This window comes from Monodon monoceros, unplaced genomic scaffold (genome assembly GCF_005190385.1).
Source record: "Monodon monoceros isolate NGI ecotype Baffin Bay Population unplaced genomic scaffold, NGI_Narwhal_1 Super_Scaffold_18, whole genome shotgun sequence".
Classification (NCBI taxonomy): domain Eukaryota; kingdom Metazoa; phylum Chordata; class Mammalia; order Artiodactyla; family Monodontidae; genus Monodon; species Monodon monoceros.
Genome location: NW_021703774.1, coordinates 66,034,055 through 66,054,554, shown reverse-complemented (window position 1 = coordinate 66,054,554; position 20,500 = coordinate 66,034,055). Strand labels below are relative to the sequence as shown.

At 39.6% G+C, this 20,500-nt stretch overlaps 1 protein-coding gene across 5 annotated transcripts in view; it reads right to left on the bottom strand.

Moving 5' to 3' along the window:
* Nucleotides 1-20,500, bottom strand: part of CD84 (CD84 molecule) — a 74,436-nt gene that overhangs the window by 40,099 nt on the left and 13,837 nt on the right. For 3 of the 5 annotated variants that reach the window (XR_003794362.1, XR_003794361.1, XM_029227847.1), the window contains exons 2-7: nucleotides 15,961-16,308; nucleotides 4,102-4,353; nucleotides 3,583-3,702; nucleotides 2,887-2,919; nucleotides 1,618-1,715; nucleotides 632-694 (exon numbers count right to left, since the gene is read on the bottom strand). Coding sequence is in view for 3 of the 5 variants with exons in the window: in XM_029227847.1 (XP_029083680.1) it covers nucleotides 632-694; nucleotides 1,618-1,715; nucleotides 2,887-2,919; nucleotides 3,583-3,702; nucleotides 4,102-4,353; nucleotides 15,961-16,308 (914 nt within the window). In the remaining 2 variants the exon portion in view is untranslated. Of the gene's footprint in view, nucleotides 1-631; nucleotides 695-755; nucleotides 1,716-2,886; nucleotides 2,920-3,582; nucleotides 3,703-4,101; nucleotides 4,354-15,960; nucleotides 16,309-20,500 lie in introns of those variants that run through there. The other 2 variants (XM_029227848.1, XM_029227845.1) reach the window with 2 other exon arrangements.

The following is a 20,500-nucleotide window of genomic DNA, read 5'->3' as shown; positions in this document are numbered from 1 at the left end:
CCCCAGAGCTGTCCTTACTGTAGCAGAAATCAGGACCCTCAGACAGGGTCTCAACTCCTCACCAGATTCCCCAAACTGAAAGTCCTGTCAAAGATCAGGACTTACCTTCTCTCTTTGCATAATTGAGAGAGGGACACTGAGGCACAGGGAATGTGAGTGTCACTAGAGCTCTACAAATGGTTGGGCATGTTGCACACTGTGAGGGTCTGCTGAGGGAGCAAATGGGAACTGGGGTTCAGCCTGTGTTCTACCTACTGTGCACTTGGTGTGGACCTGTGTCTGCCCAGGGTAGGGGGAAGGTGGGGGACACCTGCTTTCTAATTTCCACACTGTGAGCTAGCAATGGCCTTGGATGTTATAGAGGCTGGAGTTTCCACACTGTAGTTCAGAGGCCTAGGGGCTCCTGCATATAAAGTGTGGGATCAGCATCAAGGAGGCCAGCTTGTGGATGGTCATGGACCCGGGGAGTAAGGCTGTGTGCATGTGTGGAATAAGACCAAGGCCCTCAGCAATTAATCCTGAGAAGCATAGAGTCCCAAGGGAACCAGCTGACTCCTGGTTGGATGGACAAGATACAGCAGAAAGGTTGGAATAGACAGGACAACAGGGCTAAAATTCAGAAAGTCTTTACCTTATCAGAGTACTGCACTATGGAATAAATCGTGTTCACTGGCTCCTCCTTGGTGGGGAGCACCTGTAAAACACCCATCTTCCCTCAGTGAGGGAGCCCAGGCAAAATCTTATGAGCCCCCCCTTCTTACTTCTGCTTCTGCCCATCAGCCCTCCCTGGTTGCACTTTCACTAGGTGGCCTCCTCTCCAGCTTCAACTTTGGTTCCATCCAGCTTTGGAGAGGATCAGGTTCAGGTGGGGGTGAGCATGGGACAGTTGGCAGCCATTGGGCAAAATCTTCAGGAGCCAAGAGGAGGGGTCAGACTGAGTCTTGCTTAGTCAGAATTTTAGCTTTCCATGGGCTCTATGGACCCAGCTGACCTATCAGTCCAAGTACAAGGCTGGATTGACCGGGCAGACCTCAGTTTCCCTTTCACTCCTTGGAGACTTTAGGAGAGCAGGCTGGTGGGGGCACAGAGAAAGGCAATACCATGTAGAAGCCTGGTTCAGCGTGGAGGTGAGGGAGAGACAGGCAGGTAAAAGGCAGGCGAGAGGGGAGGCTGTGGAACAGAGCGAAGCAGCCTGAGGAAAGCAAGCTGTTGCTACAGCCAGACCAAGAAGTCAAGTTCAAGGGGACCTCTCTCAGTTCTGTGTCCTTGAACCCCACTTAGCAAATTGTTCACCTGTCAGTGGCCACATAACAGCTCTCACCTCACATCAGGGACTCCCCTGTTGTGGGTCCCCTATAGAAGGTGCTTTGCTCTTAGTCATGACTCTCATCTAACCTGGAGTGAGGCTCTCATGTGGAAGCATGAGGCTTCAACCCTGGGAAGCTGTCATGGGGTGACACTTGACCACATTCTTATCCTCATAGAAAGACTCATGGCATCATTTCCCTGACCTGGTATTTCCTGGTTGGACCCCGTCAGGCTCTTGGCTGTGCCTGCTGCCCATGACTCCTTGTCCTGGGGGCCTGTGGTGGAGACCCACGAGTAGCACCACCTCACCTTGGACTGGGGGATTTCATCATAGATCCTGAGCTCTGCTGTCTGGGTGTCTCTTGGAACTGTGACGTATGTGTATATTGTTTTCTTTGAGGCAGCATCTGTGTCACAAACAAACATAGAACCACAGTATGTGAAATGTGGATGAAGTTTTCGAGGTGATCTATTCTAATGTTCTCTTTTTCAAATGAAGAAATAAAACCCAAAGAAGTTAAATGACTCCCATTCTCTTGAGATGGATGCTTGGATCCTTGACTGTCTTTTCCTTTTCTAGGGATGGCATGCGGTATGGGAGACACCTGGCTCAGGTTTCACCCAGAGCTCAGTGGGAATTCTTTTCTGCTCCAAAGCCCACATTAGGGTAAAGAGATTCTCCCCAATCCCTGTGTGGGCACTGAAGGTAGCTTTTCCACCCAGGGTCTTAGTGTCTCTGGCACTTAGCATCCACTACCTTGCATGGCTAGTTTTCTTTTCATGTGAGGGTATTAATTTTTTGACTAGAATGATTCTCTCTAGTTATACACTGTGTTGGCCTCTTCTGGTGCACACCTTTCTTTTACCACCTCAATGTTAGACCTGTAGTAGATGCTCCACAAATATTTGTTGCTTGACTGATTCACAGAGTCAAAGATTTGTTAAGCTCTCTCCACATGCCAAGCTATGTATGAGGTCACGGAGCAGCAGACAAGAGAGATAAGTCCCTACTTTTAAGAATTCGTGGGAATTCCTCCCAGTGTACTGCTTTTCTTTGCTCCTAACATGGAACATTTGAGGGTCAAGTTGAAAAGAGATAGCCAGAATTTGGGGCCTTCATATTCCAGGGCACCAACATATCTGCAGACAACAAGCCTGAGCTGAGTGATATTACAGCAGGTTGTGTGATTTCTCCCCATCATGAGGCCATTTGAGTTACAGTTCATGTCACAAACTCTCTGCCCCCAGAATGCCTCCTTCTGTGCCAAGCCCAGGTTGGTCAATTGTAAGTATAGTATCTAACACTGACTGAGTACTTACGAGGTACCAGACACTGGGCCAAGTATTTTATATGTGTAATTCATTAAATCCATTTAATAAGTATATGCAGCAATCCTATTTTTATGTATATTTTACAACAGAGAAAACTGAGACAGTGATAAAATAACTGGTAGTTGATAAATGGTCAAGCTGGCACCTTCAACCCAGACTGCCTGCAAAGTACAAGCTTAGGCTTAATCGCTGTGCTGTGAATGCATCTCTTCCATCATACAGGGAAACTTGTGGCTGAGAACTTACCAGGGTTCTTACTGAAGGTCTTCAAGTAGGAACCTGAGGAATCAGACACAAAGGAGAGTCAGGAACATGGAATCAGATGTAGAGCCTCGCTACGTACAGGCTTGTTATTACGATCGGTGGGAAAGCAAGATTTTGGGTGGACACGGAGTTAGGAGGAATAGGAGGGTATAATGATCCCCTAGAACCCCAGATCAGGTTTTCTGAATTGAGAATGGTTACAATTACAGAGTGATCCAGAGGGACCCAAAGGGATCTAGTGACAACCATGGAATATAAAATTAGTACATGTGCCTCAATGACATTTCAAAGGTCACAGTTTTGATGGAATCGGAAGTGACCTTGGAGACCTAGTCCAAACCTCATTTCACATGTGAGAACACTAAGTCAGAGAGGTAAAGACATGCATCCCATGAAGCACTGCTTGTTAATGGCAGTGCTAAACTCGAACCCATGTTCTGGGCCCACGACATCTTGGTGATCCCAATAACATATTTTGAAGACCATTCAGGGTAATGTTATATAGTCCTCGGGACCATCTTTCTGGGAGATGGTAAGGTGAGGGGCTGGGGATTTTAGGAAGGCTAATTCCCTGGAACAAAGGACATTTCCACCCCACCTTGGATAAATGACTTCAGTCCCAGGAAGAAGGAAGAAGGCAGGTGCATTTCCACATTTTAACTTCTGAGAAAATCTTACCTTGTCCTCTTTTGTGCAAAAGGAACAAAATCACTGAAGGTAGAATGATTAGAAGCAGAGAGAGCACAGCCAGCCCACTCAGCAGCCCAGTGCGGTGAGTATGGAGGCCCATTGCGATGTCTGGAAATAGAAGATGTGGTGAGACTTGACTCTCAGGAAATAGGCCTTAGAGGCTGGGCAAGCTTATCCACATTCAGGGGCACTCCCCTGAAGGACACTCAATATGGATAGAGGGGAGTGCCAAAGCTCAGAGGGAAACTGTACTTCCTGCTATTAAAGGTCAAGATCAGAAACTGAACTGGGGAGCTGAGCGGGGGCTGCCTCAGAACACCCTGAAATGCCCAGCATCACCCAGAAGGCTTTGGATTCTTTTCCAGGGCTTCTTGGGAAGAGAATTCCCCTGAGTCCAGCCCTGGTATAAGGGAGGCACTTTTCCCTGGAGAACTAGGGCCGATTCAGGCCTTGCAGCAGGTTAGAGTGATTTCTGAGACTCCAGGAGAGATGGACAGAGATGGTTACCTGCACAGAGCTGCTGGGCAGAGATGGAGTCAGAATTGTTGCTGACAGGGTTCCATGCTGTACACGTGTAAGTCAGCTCTTGGTTGTCAGGGGTCTGGAAGACTCGAAGAACATTGCCTTCTTCCCCCAGTGGACTCCAACTGTATGTCACATTCTTTTCTTCTTTCTCGACAGAACATGTCAGTGTGACATTGCAGGTGCTATTCACAGATGTCATTAAACTCTGAGTAATTTTTGGCTTCCCAAGCCGACCTATGAGGAGAAAACACATGAGCCAGTGGTAAGCTGGAGCTGGCCTATACCAGCTTGTGCGAGCCAACTGTTAAATTTTCAGAAATTTTCATGATGGATGTTAAAAACTTACAATGAAATAAATTATATTAAAAACAATCTAATAACTCTTTAAAACTCATCACTTACTAATTTTTTTTGGACAATTTACTATAATCTATGCTCTAGAGGTTATTTACATCTATTGTATCTATCCCTTGTAATGATGTATCAATACAAAGTCTTCCCAACTCTGCAGGTCTTGAAATCAGCCAAAGTGGGAGTATTTACACCAAAGAAATTGGCAAATGCTGCAAACTAGGGCTTGACTTATTGTTTTCTTGATTGTCACACTAGACTTAAGAAAGCAATGGAGGAGAGGGTACTGAAGCAGATTAAAATAACAATGCATCCTGTCTGTAGCCATTATATTGTGAATAGCACACAAAAAATTGGAAATGTTCTTCCAGTATTTGAAAACCACTATCCAGTTCAGCAAAGAAGTTGCTCACGTCATTGATGAACAAGTGAAGTTCCAATATATGTCTTTGTTCAATCACTTTTTTCTTATTACTGAACTTAAATGAAAATATCAACCAATATATATGTTGGTTGTGTTTATCCACTCTTCATGTTGGTTCCTTCATCATTTGCAACCATATGTTGGCTAGGGATATAAATGCTCAACAAAGCATTTGAAAGGGGGGAGACCTTCAAGATGGAGGAGGAGTAAGACGTGGAGATCACCTTCTTCCCCACAAATACATCAGAAATACATCTACATGTGGAACAACTCCTACAGAACACCTACCTATTGAACGTTGGCAGAAGACCTCAGACTTCTCAAAAGATATATGTATTTTTTTCCTTTTCCTCTTTTTGTGAGTGTGTATGTGTATGATTCTTGGTGTGATCTTTTCTGTATAGCTTTGACCTAGGGTTCTGTCTGTCCGGTTTATTTCTTTTCTTTTGTTTTTTTTAGTATAGATTTTAGTGCTTGTTATCATTGGTGGATTTGTTTTTTGGTTTGGTTGCTCTCTTCTTTCTTTCTTTTTTTTCTTTTTTTATTACTTTTTAAATTTTTTCTATTGTTAATAATTATTTTTTATATTAATAACTTTATTTTATTTTTTCATTCTTCCTTTTTTTCTCCCTTTTCTTCTGAGCTGTGAGGCTGACAGGGTCTTGGTGCTCCAGCTGAGTGTCAGGTCTGTGCCTCTGAGGTGGGAGTGCTGAGTTCAGGACATGGGTCCACCAGAGACCTCCCAGCTCCATGTAGTATCAAACAGCGAAGGCTCTCCCAGAGATCTCCATCTCAATGCTAAGACCCACTTCACTCAACGATGAGAAAGCTACAGTGCTGGACACCCTATGCCAAACAACTACCAAGACAGGAACACAACCCCATCCAGTAGCAGAGAGGCTGCCTAAAATCATAATAAGGTCACAGGCACTGCAAAACACACCACCAGACGCAGTCGTGCCAACCATAAAGACAAGATCCAGCCTAATCCACCAGAACACAGGCACTAGTCCCCTCCACTAGGAAACCTACACAACCCACTGAACCAAACTTAGCCACTGGGGACAGACACCAAAAACAATGGGAGCTACGAACCTGCAGCCTGTGAAAAGGAGACCTGAAACACAGTAAGTGAAGCAAAATGAGAAGACAGAAAAATACAGCAGATGAAGGAGCAAGATAAAAACCCACCAGACCAAACAAATGAAGAGGAAATAGGCAGTCTACCTGAAAAAAAATTCAAAATAATGATAGTAAAGGTGATCCAAAATCCTGGAAAAAGAATGGAGAACATACAAGAAACATTTAACAAGGACCTAGAAGAACTAAACAGCAAACAAACAATGTTGAACAGCACTATAAATGAAATTAAAAATTCTCTAGAAGGAATCAATAGCAGAATAACTGAGGCAGAAGAATGGGTAAGTGACCAGGAAGGTAGAATAGTGGAAATAACTACTTCAGAGCAGAATAAAGAAAAAAGAAAGAAAAGAATTGAGTATAGTCTCAGAGACCTCTGGGACAACATTAAAGGCACCAACATGTGAATTATCAGGATCCCAGAATAAGAAGTGAAAAAGAAAGGGACTGAGAAAATATTTGAAGAGATTATAGTTGAAAAGTTTTCTAATACAGGAAAGGAAATAATCAATCAAGTCCAGGAAGTGCAGAGAGTCCCATACAGGATAAATCCAAGGAGAAACATGCCAAGACACATATTAATCAAACTATCAAAAATTAAATACCAAGAAAAAAATATTACAAGCAGCAAGGGAAAAACAACAAATAACATACAAGGGAATCTCCACAAGGTTAACAGCTGATCTTTCAGCAGAAACTCTGCAAGCCAGAAGGGACTGGCAGGACATATTTAAAGTAATGACAGGGAAAGACCTACAACCAAGATTACTCTACCCAGCAAGGATCTCATTCAGATTCAACAGAGAAATGTAAAGCTTTACAGACAGACAAAAGCTAAGAGAGTTCAGCACCACCAAGCCAGCTTTACAACAAATGCAAAAGGAACTTCATTAAGCAGGAAACGCAAGAGAAGGAAAAGACGTACAATAACAAATCCAAAAACAATTCAGAAACTGGTAACAGGAACATACATATGGATAATTACCTTAAATGTAAATGGATTCAATGTTACAACCAAAAGTCATAGACTGGCTGAATGCATACAAAAACAAGACCCTTATATATGCTGTCTACAAGAGACCCACTTCAGACCTAGGGATACATACGCATTGAAAGTGAGGGGATGGAAAGATATTCTATGAAAATGGATATCAAAAGAAAGCTGGAGTAGCAATTCTCATATCAGACAAAATAGACATTAAAATAAAGAATATTACAAGAGACAAAGAAGGACACTACATAATGATCAAGGGATCAATCCAAGAAGAAGATATAACAATTGTAAATATTTATGCACTCAACATAGGTGCACCTCAATATGTAAGGCAACTGCTAACAGCCATAAAAGGGGAAATCAACAGTAACACAATCATAGTAGGGGACTTTAACACCCCACTTTCACCAATGGACCAATCATATAAAATGAAAATAAATAAGGAAACACAAGCTTTAAATGATACATTAAAGAAGATAAACTTAATTGATATTTATAGGACATGCCTTCCCAAAACAGCAGATTTCACTTTCTTCTCATGTGCTCAGGGAACATCCTCCAAGATAGATCACATCTTGGGTCACAAATCAAGCCTTGGTAAATTCAAGAGAATTGAAATCATATCAAGTGTGTTTTCCAACCACAACACTATGAGACTAGATATCAATTAAAAGAAACAATCTGTAAAAAATGCAAACACATGGAGGCTAAACAATGCACTACTTAATAACCAAGAGATCACTGAAAAAATCAAAGAGGAAATCAAAAAATACCTAGAAACAAATGACAATGAAAACACGATAACCCAAAACTTATGGGATGCAGCAAAAGCAGTGTTATGAGGGAAGTTTATAGCAATACAATCCTACCTGAAGAAACAAGAAACATCTCAAATAAACAACCTAACCTTACACCTACAGCAATTAGAGAAAGAAGAACAAAAAAACTCCAAAGTTAGCAGAAGGAAAGAAATCATTAAGATCAGATCAGAAATAAATGATAAAGAAATGAAGGAAACAATAGCAAAGATCAGTAAAACTAAAAGCTGGTCCTTTGAGAAGGTAAACAAAATTGATAAACCATTAGCCAGACTCATTCAGGAAAAAAAGGGGTAAGACTCAAATCAATAGAATTAGAAATGAAAAAGAAGTAATAACTGACACTGAAGAAATACAAAGGATCATGAGAGATTACTACAAGCAATTATATGCCAATAAAATGGACAACCAGGAAGAAAGGGACAAATTCTTAGAAAAGCACAACCATCTGAGACTGATCCAGGAAGAAATAGAAAGTATAAACAAATGAATCACAAGCACTGAAATTGAGACTGTGATTAAAAATCTTGCAACAAACAAAAGCCCAGGACCAGATGGCTTCACAGGAAAATTCTATCAAACATTTAGAGAAGAGCTAACACCTATCCTCCTCAAACTCTTCCAAAATATAGCAGAAGGAGGAACACTGATGAACTCATTCTACAAGGCCACCATCACCCTGATACCAAAACCAAAGATGTCACAAAGAAATAAAAGTACAGACCAATATCACTGATGAACACAGTTGCAAAAATCCTCAACAAAATACTAGCAAACAGAATCCAACAGCACATTTAAATGATCATACACCATGATCAAGTGGGGTTTATCCCAGGAACGCAAGGATTCTTCAATATATGCAAATCAATCAATGTGATAAATCATATTAACAAATAGAAGGAGAAAAACAATATGATCATTTCAATAGATGTAGAAAAAGCTTTTGACAAAATTCAACACCCATTTATGATAAAAGCCCTCCAGAAAGTAAGCATGGAGGGAACTTACCTCAACATAATAGAGGTCATATATGACAAACCCACAGCCAACATCGTCCTCAATGGTGAAAAACTGAAACCATTTCCTCTAGGAGTGGGAAGAAGACAAGGTTGTCCACTCTCACCAATATTATTCAACATAGTTTTGGAAGTTTTAGCCACAGCAATCAGAGAAGAAAAAGAAATAAAAGGAATCCAAATCAGAAAAGAAGAATAAAGCTGTCACTGTTTGCAGATGACATGATACCATACATAGAGAATCCTAGAGATGCCACCAGAAAACTACTAGAGCTAATCAATGAATTTCGTAAAGTAGCAGGATACAAAATTAATGCACAGAAATCTCTTGCATTCCTATACAATAATGATGAAAAATCTGAAAGAGAAATTAAGGAAACACTCACATTTACCATTGCAAAAATAAGAATAAAATACCTAGGAATATACCTACCTAAGGAGACAAAAGACCTGTATGCAGAAAAGTATAAGACACTGATGAAAGAAATTAAAGATGATTCAAACAAATAGAGAGGGCTTCCCTGGTGGCGCAGTGGTTGAGAGTCCGGCTGCCAATGCAGGGGACACGGGTTTGTGCCCTGGTCCAGGAAGATCCCACATGCCGCGGAGAAGCCGGGCCCGTGAGCCATGGCCGCTGAGCCTGTGCGTCCAGAGCCTGTGCTCTGCAATGGGGGAGGCCACAACAGTGAGAAGCCCGTTTACCACAAAAACAAACAAAAAAACCCAAACAGATGGAGAGATATACCATGTTCTTGGATTGGAAGAATCAACCTTGTGAAAATGACTCTACTACCCAAAGTAATCTACAGATTCAGTGCAATCCCTATTAAATTACAAATGGCATTTTTCACAGAACTAGAAAAAGATTTTCAAAATTTGTACTGAAACACAAAAGACCTGAATAGCCAAAGGAATCTTCAGAAAAGAAAAACGGAACTGGAGGAATCAGGCTCCCAGACTTCAGACTACACTACAAAGCTACAGTAATTAAGACAGTATGGTACTTGCACAGAAATAGAAATATAGATCGATGGAACAGGATAGTAAACCCAGACATAAACCCATGCACATATGGTCACCTTAACTTTGATAAAGGAGGCAAGAATATACAATAGAGAAAAGACAACCTCTTCAATAAGTGGTGCTGGGAAAACTGGACAGCTACATGTAAAAGAATGAAATTAGAGCACTCCCTAACACCATACACAAAAATAAACTAAAAATGGATTAAAGATCTAAATGTAAGGACAGACAGTATAAAACTTTAGAGGAAAGCATAGGCAGAACAATCTATGACATAAATCACAGCAAGGTCCTTTTGACCCACCTCCTAGAAAAATGGAAATAAAAACAAAAATAAACTATTGGGACCTAATGAAACTTAAAAGCTTTTGTACAGCAAAGGAAACCATAAACAAGACGAAACGACAACCCTCAGAATGGGAGAAAATATTTGCAAATGAAGCAACTGACAAAGGATTAACCTCCAAAATTTATAAGCAGCTCATGCAACTCAATATCAAAATAACAAACAACCCAATCCAAAAATGGGCAGAAGACCTAAATAGACATTTCCCCAAAGAAGATACACAGATTGCCAACAAACACGTGAAAGAATGCTCAACATCACTAATCATTAGAGAAATGCAAATCAAAACTACAATGAGGTATCACCTCACTCCAGTCAGAATGGCCATCATCAAAAAAATCTACAAACAATAAATGCTGGAGAGTGTGTGGAGAAAAGGAACCCTCTTGCATTGTTGGTGGAAATTTAAATTGATACAGCCACTATGGAGAATAGTATGGAGGTTCCTCAGAAAACTAAAAATAGGACTACCATACAAGCCAGCAATCCCACTACTAAGCATATTCCCTGAGAAAACCATAATTCAAAAAGAGTCATGTACCACAATGTTCATTGCAGCTCTATTTACAATAACCAGGACATGGAAGCAACCTAAGTGTCCATCGACAGATGAATGGATAAAGAAGATGTGGCACATATATACAATGGAATATTACTCAGCCATAAAAAGAAACGAAATTGAGTTATTTGTAGTGAAGTGGATGGACCTAGAGTCTGTCATACAGAGCAAAGTAAGTCAGAAAGAGAAAGACGAATACCGTATGCTAACACATATATATGGAATCTAAGTAAAAATAATGTCATGAAGAACCTAGGGGTAAGATGGGAATAAAGACACAGACCTACTAGAGAATGGACTTGAAGATATGGGCAGGGGGAAGGGTAAACTGTGACAAAGTGAGAGAGTGGCATGGGCATATATACACTACCAAATGTAAAATAGATAGCTAGTGGGGAGCAGCCGCATAGCACAGGGAGATCAGCTCGGTGCTTTGTGACCACCTAGAGGGGTGGGATAGGGAGGGTGGGAGAGAGCCGCAAGATGGAGGAGATATGGGGATGTATGTATATGTATAGCTGATTCACTTTGTTATAAAGAAGAAACTAACACACCATTGTGAAGCAATTATACTCCAATAAAGATGTTTAAAAAATAATAATAAAAAAATAAAAGTTCATTTTAAAAAATTTTTTTACTAAAGCAATGAAAAAGTAAATGATAAAAGTTGTAAGTAGTAAAAGGTTACCAAAAATCCAATTATATATAAGTTGAGGCAATATCTAGATCTGGAGCTGGCAGAAGGAAAGGAAAAACATTTTACCAGGAGATAAGAAAAGGACCACATTCAGAGCTGGTAAGTTTAGTTCATTCTTGTCAAAACTGCTGCAATGTGGTTTGCTCCTCCCACTATTGCCATGTGATGGAGGAAATAGAGGAAGGAAATGGCACATAACTTTCTAATTAATGTGAAGTCTGTAAAGGCAATAAATTCAGCACTGTAAATATAGGAACCATTTGTCTGTACCTGTGAGGGAGTAGAACATGGGAACTAAGAGCTGTAAAGTCTTTGATTCCAACCTAACCAGGTACTCTGGTCCTAAGAGTCTCTTAGAGGGGACCATTCCAAATCAGAATTAGTGATAACTTGCCAAAGAGCTTCTAAACAAGTTTGGAGTAAAGACCTTGATTAGCTATAACAGTGATAGATACAGATATGTATAGTGAAAAAGGAACCAAATGGTGTGTGTGTTTTTCCGTAGAAACTTGATTTACAACAGTGTTTAAGTCTCTGCTTGTTGTTCACTTATTTTTAAAAAGACTTTTTTTTTTGTGGGTGTCAAGGTGGGGGATAGTGGTGAAGAATAGGATTCCATCTCATTTTTCTCTGCAGGAACAGAGATGTTACCTACACAAAGCTGATGGGCAGAGAAGGTCAGGGTTGTGGCTGACAGGCCTTCATCCTCCAAAGTAAAAGTGTGGAGAAGCCATTGGAGACTAGGTTCAGAATCCATGCTCCACTGTTCTCTAAATATGGAATGGTGGAGAAGGTATCCAGCTGCATTGAGCTTTGGTTTCCTCAATTATAACACGGGGACAACAATTTTCTCTAGCTAGGGTGGTTGTGAGGATTAGATGAGCTATTATATATAAAGACCACTCTACTATCCATCTATCATCTATCTATCTATCTATCTATCCAGCATCAATCTATCTATGCTTATATGTACTTTAATTTTCTACTGAAGAAGCAAAATAAACTGGCAATAGTGACTGTCTCTGAAAAGGAAGAGTTGCATTTCATTGTATTATCTTTTGCTCTGTTTGTGCATATATTGCCTAAATATGTATAATCTTTATGTATTTTAAAAAATTAGGTGGTAGAATGCCACACAAATAGATAGTGTTCATTAAATGTCAGTTTCCCTCTCTTTATCTTCTCAGCCAACTACCTAAAAAGTGAAGATTTTGTTGTATGGACTTTCTCTAAGATTTTACAGTAGTCTGCCCTAATTGCAGGTGGTTTAACACCCCCTAAAGACTGAGTGGGTAAAACTAAACATATAACGGGATGAAAACAAACATCATAAAATTGAACGCCCTCTATATTTTCTCAGCCAAAGTTCTTGAATGAGTCAGATATTTTCTGAAGTGTCCACACTTGGGTATGGTTCTTTGACTCTGTCGCTCATGCCCAGTTCAGAGCCTTCTTCATCTAGGAAGTTCTTCCTAACTAGAATCTAAAAAGGGGACAAGGGTTAAAAAATTAATAACAACAGCTAGTTATTGAGCATCTACTTTAAGGCTTGCACTGTACTAGGAGCTCAACTAACCCTATCTCAATTAATCCCACCTATTACAATCTACATTCTATAGACAAGGAAATTTAGGCCCAGACAAGGTAAACAACTTTGCCAGGGTCACACAGTTGGCAAGGGTTCTAATTCTGACATTAATGCTCTTTACAGTATGCGTCCTATCCAGATGCAACCTGATTGAATTATGCTATATTAATTGAGCACTTACAATTGTCAGGCACTGTATTAGGACCTGGGACTATTATGATTAATTCACTTTTCCATTCAACAAATACTTCTGCAGCACCCACTATGTGCCTGGCAAGGTAGGAGCTGGGAACATGAAGTGTATCCTATACCAGTCTCTGCCTTTATGGAGCTTGAACTTTAGTGGATTAACTGTATACCTGAATTTTATCTATTAGTCGCATTTCTGTGTTTTTCTGCCGTGGGGTAAATGGACAGTAAAATCCTTGAGACATGGCTCAAATATTCTCTATGCTAGAAATTAGTGCTGAAATAAAATGTTAATCACTTATGTAATTAAAATTTTTCTAATAGCCACATTAAAAATAGTGAAAATAAACAGGTGATATAATAATGTATTTTATTTAACTCAATATATCCAAAATGTTATCTTAACCTGGAACCAATATAAAATTGATTAATGAGATATTTTATGGGTTTCTTTATTGACGCTAAATCTAGTGTGTATTTTACACTTAGAGCACATTTCAATTTGTACTCACCACATTTCAAATACTTAATAGCTACATGTAGCTACTGACTACCATGTTGGACAGGGCAGTTCTAGATTAGCACTTCTCAAACTTCAGCACACATAGGAATAGTTCAGAGAGAATGTTAAAGCACAGATTCCTGGGCTTCACCACCAATGGTAAGGATTGTGGCCTGAGAATCTGCATTTCCAATAAGTTCCCAGGTGACGCTGATGCTGCCAGCACACAGACCACACTTTGAGTAGCCTTGCGTAACACACCATACACATCTCCTAGTGAATTGCGGTAATTTTAGTGATGATAACAGTACTAATATTTTATCTTTTAAAGGCATTTTGCATTAGCTACTGGAGAAATTAAAATTAAAAACCAAAATGAAATATACTACTCACTCATCAGAAAGACCAAAATAACAGTGACAACACTAAATGCTGTGAGGATGTGGAGATACTGATCATTCGTACATTTTTGGTGGGAATGCAAAATAATTTGGCAATCCTTTTAACACTAAAAATGACTCAAAAGTTCTGGAGAGAGCTATGAAGCCATGAAAAGACACGAAGATAACTTAAATGCATATTACTAAGTGGACGAAGCCAACCTGAAAGGGTTACATACTGTCTGATTCCAACTACATGACATTCTGAAAAAGACAAAACCATGGAGACAGGAAGATCAGTGGTTGCCAGGGCTTGGGGGGAGGGATGAATAACAGAACACAGAGGGATTTTAGGGCAGTGAAACTATTCTGAATGATACTGTCATGGTGGATAAATGTCATTATATATTTGTCATTACCCATAGAATGTATAACACCAAGAGTGAACCCTAATGTAAACTGTGGACTTTGGTTGCTAACGATGTATCAATGTACATTATTAATTGTAATAAATATATCACTCTGGTGGGGGATGTAGATAATGTAGGAGGCTGTGTATGTCGTAGGAGGCAGGGTGCATATGGGAACTCCGTACTTTTTACTTAACTTTTGTATGAACCTTGAACTGCTCTAAAAAATAGAATCTATCTAAAAGGGGAAAAAAATTTCTGGAGTTGAAGAGTGGTGATGATTGCACAACAATGTAAACGTACTTAATGCCACTGAATGTTACACTTAAAAATGATTAACATGTTAAATGTTATGTATATTTTATCACAATAAACCATTTAAAGAAAGACAAATGGACTTACCATATGAGTTCATTCTTGGACATTTATCTTAAAGAAACAAAAACTTACTTCATGCAGAAACTTGTACACAAATATTCATAGCAGCTTTATTTGTAATAACCCCCAAACTAGAAACAACTAATATATCCCTCAATAGGTGAATAGTTAAACAAAGTAGTACATCTGTACCATGAAATACTATCCAACAATAAAAATATATAACCTATTGATACTTGCAGCAATTAGGATGGCTCAAAGAAATTATGCTGAATGAAAAATGTCAATCTCCAAAGCTTGCATACTGCATGATTCTATCTATGTAACATTTGTGAAGTAATATAATTTTAGATATGAAGAATGGATTAATGTCTTCCAGGAGTTTGGGAGAGGAAAGGGGGTGGCAATGAGTGACTATAAAGGGATGAAGGAATCTTGTGACATTGGTACAGTTAAGTATCTTGATTATGGTAGTGTTTACATAAGGCTATTTTTGTGAATAAACTGTACAGAGCTACACACATACACACAAATAAGTGCCTATATAACTGGTGAAATCTATTCAATAAATAAGCTCTACAGATTGTACCAATGTCGATTTCCTGGTTTTGATATTGTACTCTAGTTATGTAAGATGTTACCATTGGGAGAGGTGGGGGTGAAATGCACACAGGCCCTCCCTATACATTTCTTTACACCTTTCTATGCATCTATAATTATTTCAAAATAAAAAGGTTTTTAAAAAGTACTTTGCATACACTGTCTTACTTGATCTTCACAATAACTATGGGAAATAGATAGTATGATTATTTACATTTTATAGAAAAGAGAAACAAGGTCCACAGGAAGAGTACATAGCTAAAAGCAAACAAAGCCACATCCTCTTAAGTACTGATATATTTATGTAAGTATTTATAAGTATAAAAAGATTTAGGGAACCCAGCTGTCAGAAATAAAAGTGTTCTTTAGACAGCAAATTGCAAAGTAAAAATAAAAAAACAAGCCCTCTGTCTTCCCACAACTTACGATAGACTTGAAGATTGTAGCACCTGGTGGTGGTGGTGATCATTTCAGAGGTCTTTACATTTATGTCGGCTTTGTAGATCCCTGAGTCTTCCAACCTCAGATTTCTGAGCTCCAGGTTATAGTTCTGACCTGAGACATTTATTCGTTTATGGTAATTTTGGTGGGTTATGGAAATTGTGGGTGCTGCCTCTGAGTTTCCTGGTGTTACAAAAGCGACAGATGTTTTGGAATTCCAAGAAATGCTGATAACTTTCTGTGATTGTTGGATATTTAAGGGGAAAGTAACTGACTCCCCCAGAATCCCATTCACCATGAAGATGTCTGTGTCACTTCCAGCTGCTTCCAGACCTGAGGACATAAATAGAAAATCATAACCATTTGACTGTTGCACCTTTTAGAATTCCCTGTTTCCCCAGGCTTGAATCTCCCCAAGGAGCATCTCATCCAGTTTCTTGATGATATCTTCTTTTTTGTGGGGGGGCATTCTGCTTTAAATATATTTAATATGATGGCTAAATATTCTAAAGGATTCTCTTTCAAAAACTAAGTTTCCCAGTGAATTTTAAGCGATCCATTTCATTAAAATTTATTTATCTAGACATATAGACTCTGAGAGCTAGATGGAATTTGAGAGATGAAGGCCATAAACTTCCATGAGGTCTGAGATATTAAATGTTCTTTCTTTCCCAAGTCATATTGCCAAGTGGTCAAAGAGCTGGGACAAGAGCCTACGATGGCTACTGTGGTCTTTGCAAATAAAGAGCGACACGTATGCCTCTATTCCTAGAAGATATAGGCAGAGAGTGCTTTAGAGGCTCTGGAGTAAATATTCCCCAAGCTGGTGATTTTGGGGGGGCTTTTTTGTTCATTGCTATATCCCCAGTCTTTAGACAAGTACTTGACACATAGTGGGCGCTTAGTAAATATTTGTGGAATGAGTTAATAGATGGAATTAAGTTATGTGTTGCCTAGGATCTTTTGGAGCAACTTCTGAAGTAAGCAAAGTTCGTTTATTCATTTATACTTTTATGAACGAAGGAATGTATTTATTCAAGGTCAGCTTTGTTCCAGATACTATGGCAGGTATTTATTAATTTAATTATAATACAAAAGTTTGTTGAGCATCTACTCCTTAAAGCATGACGTAAGGAGATGGGGATACAATGGTGAGTAAAAATAGACGTAGTTCCTGCTCTCTGGAACTTAACAGTTAATTGAAGAGAACTGGTTTGATTGGATAAGTGCAAATGGTATTAAGTGTTATGGTACTTTGAGAGAGAATAAGAAGGGGACTTGATTTGTTCTGGGAATCCAGGAATACTTTCGGGTAAAAGCTGAAGGATGAATGCTTTTAAAATCTAACATGGAAAAAAATGAAATGTTTATTTTTTTCTCTTCTCCTCTATTACCTTATGAAGATAAATTGATTTAATACATAGTTTGTAAAATGAAAGGCAATATAACTATAGGGTGTTTTTTCTCCTTTTCCTTCTATTCTTTCATCACTTTGTTATTCTCACTGAGCTATATAGTGTGAAATAGTGTATTAAGCCAGCATGTATGATATTCAAAATGCTTAATAACCAATAAGTACAGGCCTTGACCAATCAAGTAGGGCTTCAGCCATAAACAGTAACAGGGCCATTCTGATGAGTACTGGTTGCATGTAAGCCCCGAAGAGCAGAACAAAAGTTTCCCATGTAAGTGAGTTCAGGCTGACCCTAAAGTTTATCCAGGCTTGGCATAAAGAGGGCAAGAATAGGGCTTCCCTGGTGGCACAGTGGTTAAGAATCTGCCTGCCGATGCAGGGGACACAGGTCCGAGCCCTGGTCCGGGAAGATCCACATGCCATGGAGCAACTAAGCCCGTGTGCCACAACTACTGAGCCCATGTGCCACAACTACAGAAGCCCGCATTCCTAGAGCCCGTGTTCCACAACAAACAGAAGCCACCACAATGAGAAGCCTGCGCACCACAACGAAGTATAGCCCCCGCTCGCCACAACTAGAGAAAGCTCATGTGCAGCAATGAAGACCCAACACAGCCAAAAATAAAAATAAATTAATTAAAAACAGAAAAGAGGTCAAGAATAAAGGTCATTGAGAATACAAGTCATTTTGAAGTGTCAGAAAAGCAAAGATATTTCTTAACCTGATGGTGCTGTCTCACTATGGCCACCCCCGCTCTCCAACACAGTAACTCCTTAATGAGCCAGGGACTTCTAATATAAACCTCTTTCCTTTCAGAACATCCAAGATTTTCCCTTAGGAGGAATATCCCAGGCAAGAAGTGGTGACTTAGTTGGGGTGGGCTAAGTACAGAATGAGACATAACAGGGCCCTGAGGGAAAGAGCGACACAAATGATCCCTATCTACAAACATTTATTAAGTGCTAATTAAGTGTCAGATGCTGTGTTAGGGACTCAGGGATGAATAGAACATGGTGGCAGCCCTGAGGAGCTCACAGCCCAGAGAATAAGACACATGAGCATTCAAGTAAACAATAATACAATATGATGAGTACTAAATGGTAAAAGCAAAAGGAACAAACCACTAGGGGAACAGGAGAGACTAAGCTTGCCTTCAGTGACAGGAGTCAGAGTTTATTAAAATCCATTCCTTGAACATTAATTCTCCCCAGAAAAACTCTTCCTCTGGGCTGATAAGGTCAGGTAGAGGGGCACTTAGAGTTTCCCAGCCTGAATTCTTGGATGTGCCAGATATGAACATGTGACCTGTGCAGTCGTACAGAGCCTTGAGCTCAGAAGGACCTGAACTTGATTTAATGCTGCCATGTCACTTTGAACTTCTTAATATTATTTGAACAAGGGACCCCATATTTTCATGTTCTACTGGGTTCCACAAATTATATGGCTGGTCCTGGTGCCAGATCTCCCACGTCTCATAAGGCTTTTTTTTTTAGTCAGGTCCTTGTGCCTAATTTCCATTCTGCTCTTTGGATTCAGGTTCAGTATGAGAAGATGGAAAGGGTGTGGGTTCCATAGACTCATAATTCTCTTATCAAACCCCAGGAAGTGGTGGGAAGTTTGCTAAGGCTGAGGCCTTCTTAATAGGAACACAATTGTGTGGTCACAAAATGATTGGTGTGTGGTGTTGTTTTTGAAGTATGTCTTGTCTTCTGCAGCAAGTCATTCAGGAAGCGATGCTGGGGCATCAAAGGACAAGGCAGTGAGGGTGGCAGATACGTTAAGCTAGCGGAAGCCCTGTTGCTATTTTGTGCTGTGGTGTTGGGGATGAGATTCCTGGGCTTGCTGAGAAAAGGTGTAGGGCTTGCCCAAACGTAATATGCACCTTTGGACATTCCATCTGAGGTCTGAGGCAGCTGCAAAACCATAGCATGCAGCGGAAAGATAAGGAGGCTTGAAGACATAGATGCTAGTACTTCTACTTATGAGCTGGGCAAACTTAATAAAGCCAGAAGACTTTTCTGAGTCTCAGTATTTTCATCTACAGAATGGAAATAATAACTATAAAAATTGCCTATCTAATTAGTGATCAGAAAATCATATGAGTAGAAACTCTGGTAACCATCAAGCCAAAATAAATGTTAGTAATGATTCTCATTCTCATCCTCACCTTAATAATTAGGACATGCCCTTTAGGGCTTCCCTAGTCCCTCTCTCTGATGACCTTCATGACGCCAGGGCCATACTGAAGAATGTATGAAGAGCCATTATTAAGGGCTAATTCAAGTAAAGCACAGAGGGATAGAGTTTTCAGTACCACTCCACTTGGTGGCCTTTATTCTTCTCTTAAAGACTTCAGTCTTTTAAAAAAAGAATCTCCATATCAACCAACCCTAATATTTATTTTTCTAGGTGCTGAGGGGACTCAAACATTATATTAGTGTTGGAGGAGACCTTAAGAAAACTCAATTTCAGAGAGAATTTGTGGCACAAAAATGTCTTAAGGACTTACTATGAAATGCACTATGCAAGTCTATGACCAAGACAAGTTCCTTGTCTTTTTTAGAAATTTCATATATGCTTAAGGAAATGAGACACACACACAGACACACATAAATCTCCTTTACAATATGAAGTGGTAAATGATAAATTTAAGCAAATGGTAGAGACAATAATTGCAGTAGGATTTCAAAGAAGGGAGAGATCACTTTGATCTGCAGTTGTTAGAGAAAACTTCTTGGAGGAAATAGAATTTGAGGAAGACCTTGAAGAGTGAATAGAATTTTATTGGATAGAAAGGGAAAGGATGGGTGTCTCGGGTCCTCAGGTTCTGAATAAAAGTTTAGAAGCAGGAGAATGTGTGATATAGGTTGCATAAGTATAGATTTGCCTAACAGAGTAGAGAGCAATAAGGCTGGAGATATAAATTGTTTAGATTTGGGACAGCCCTGAGTTTGAAGTCTACACCACAGGCAGAGGGGAGCTATTAAAGTTTTTGAGAATAAAAATTAAATGATGTTTTAGGGTCGTAGTAATATGGTAATAACATGTAGGAAGAATAAGAGGAAAGAGAAGCTGGGCTTAAGAAACCATTTCATGGGCTATTGTAGCCA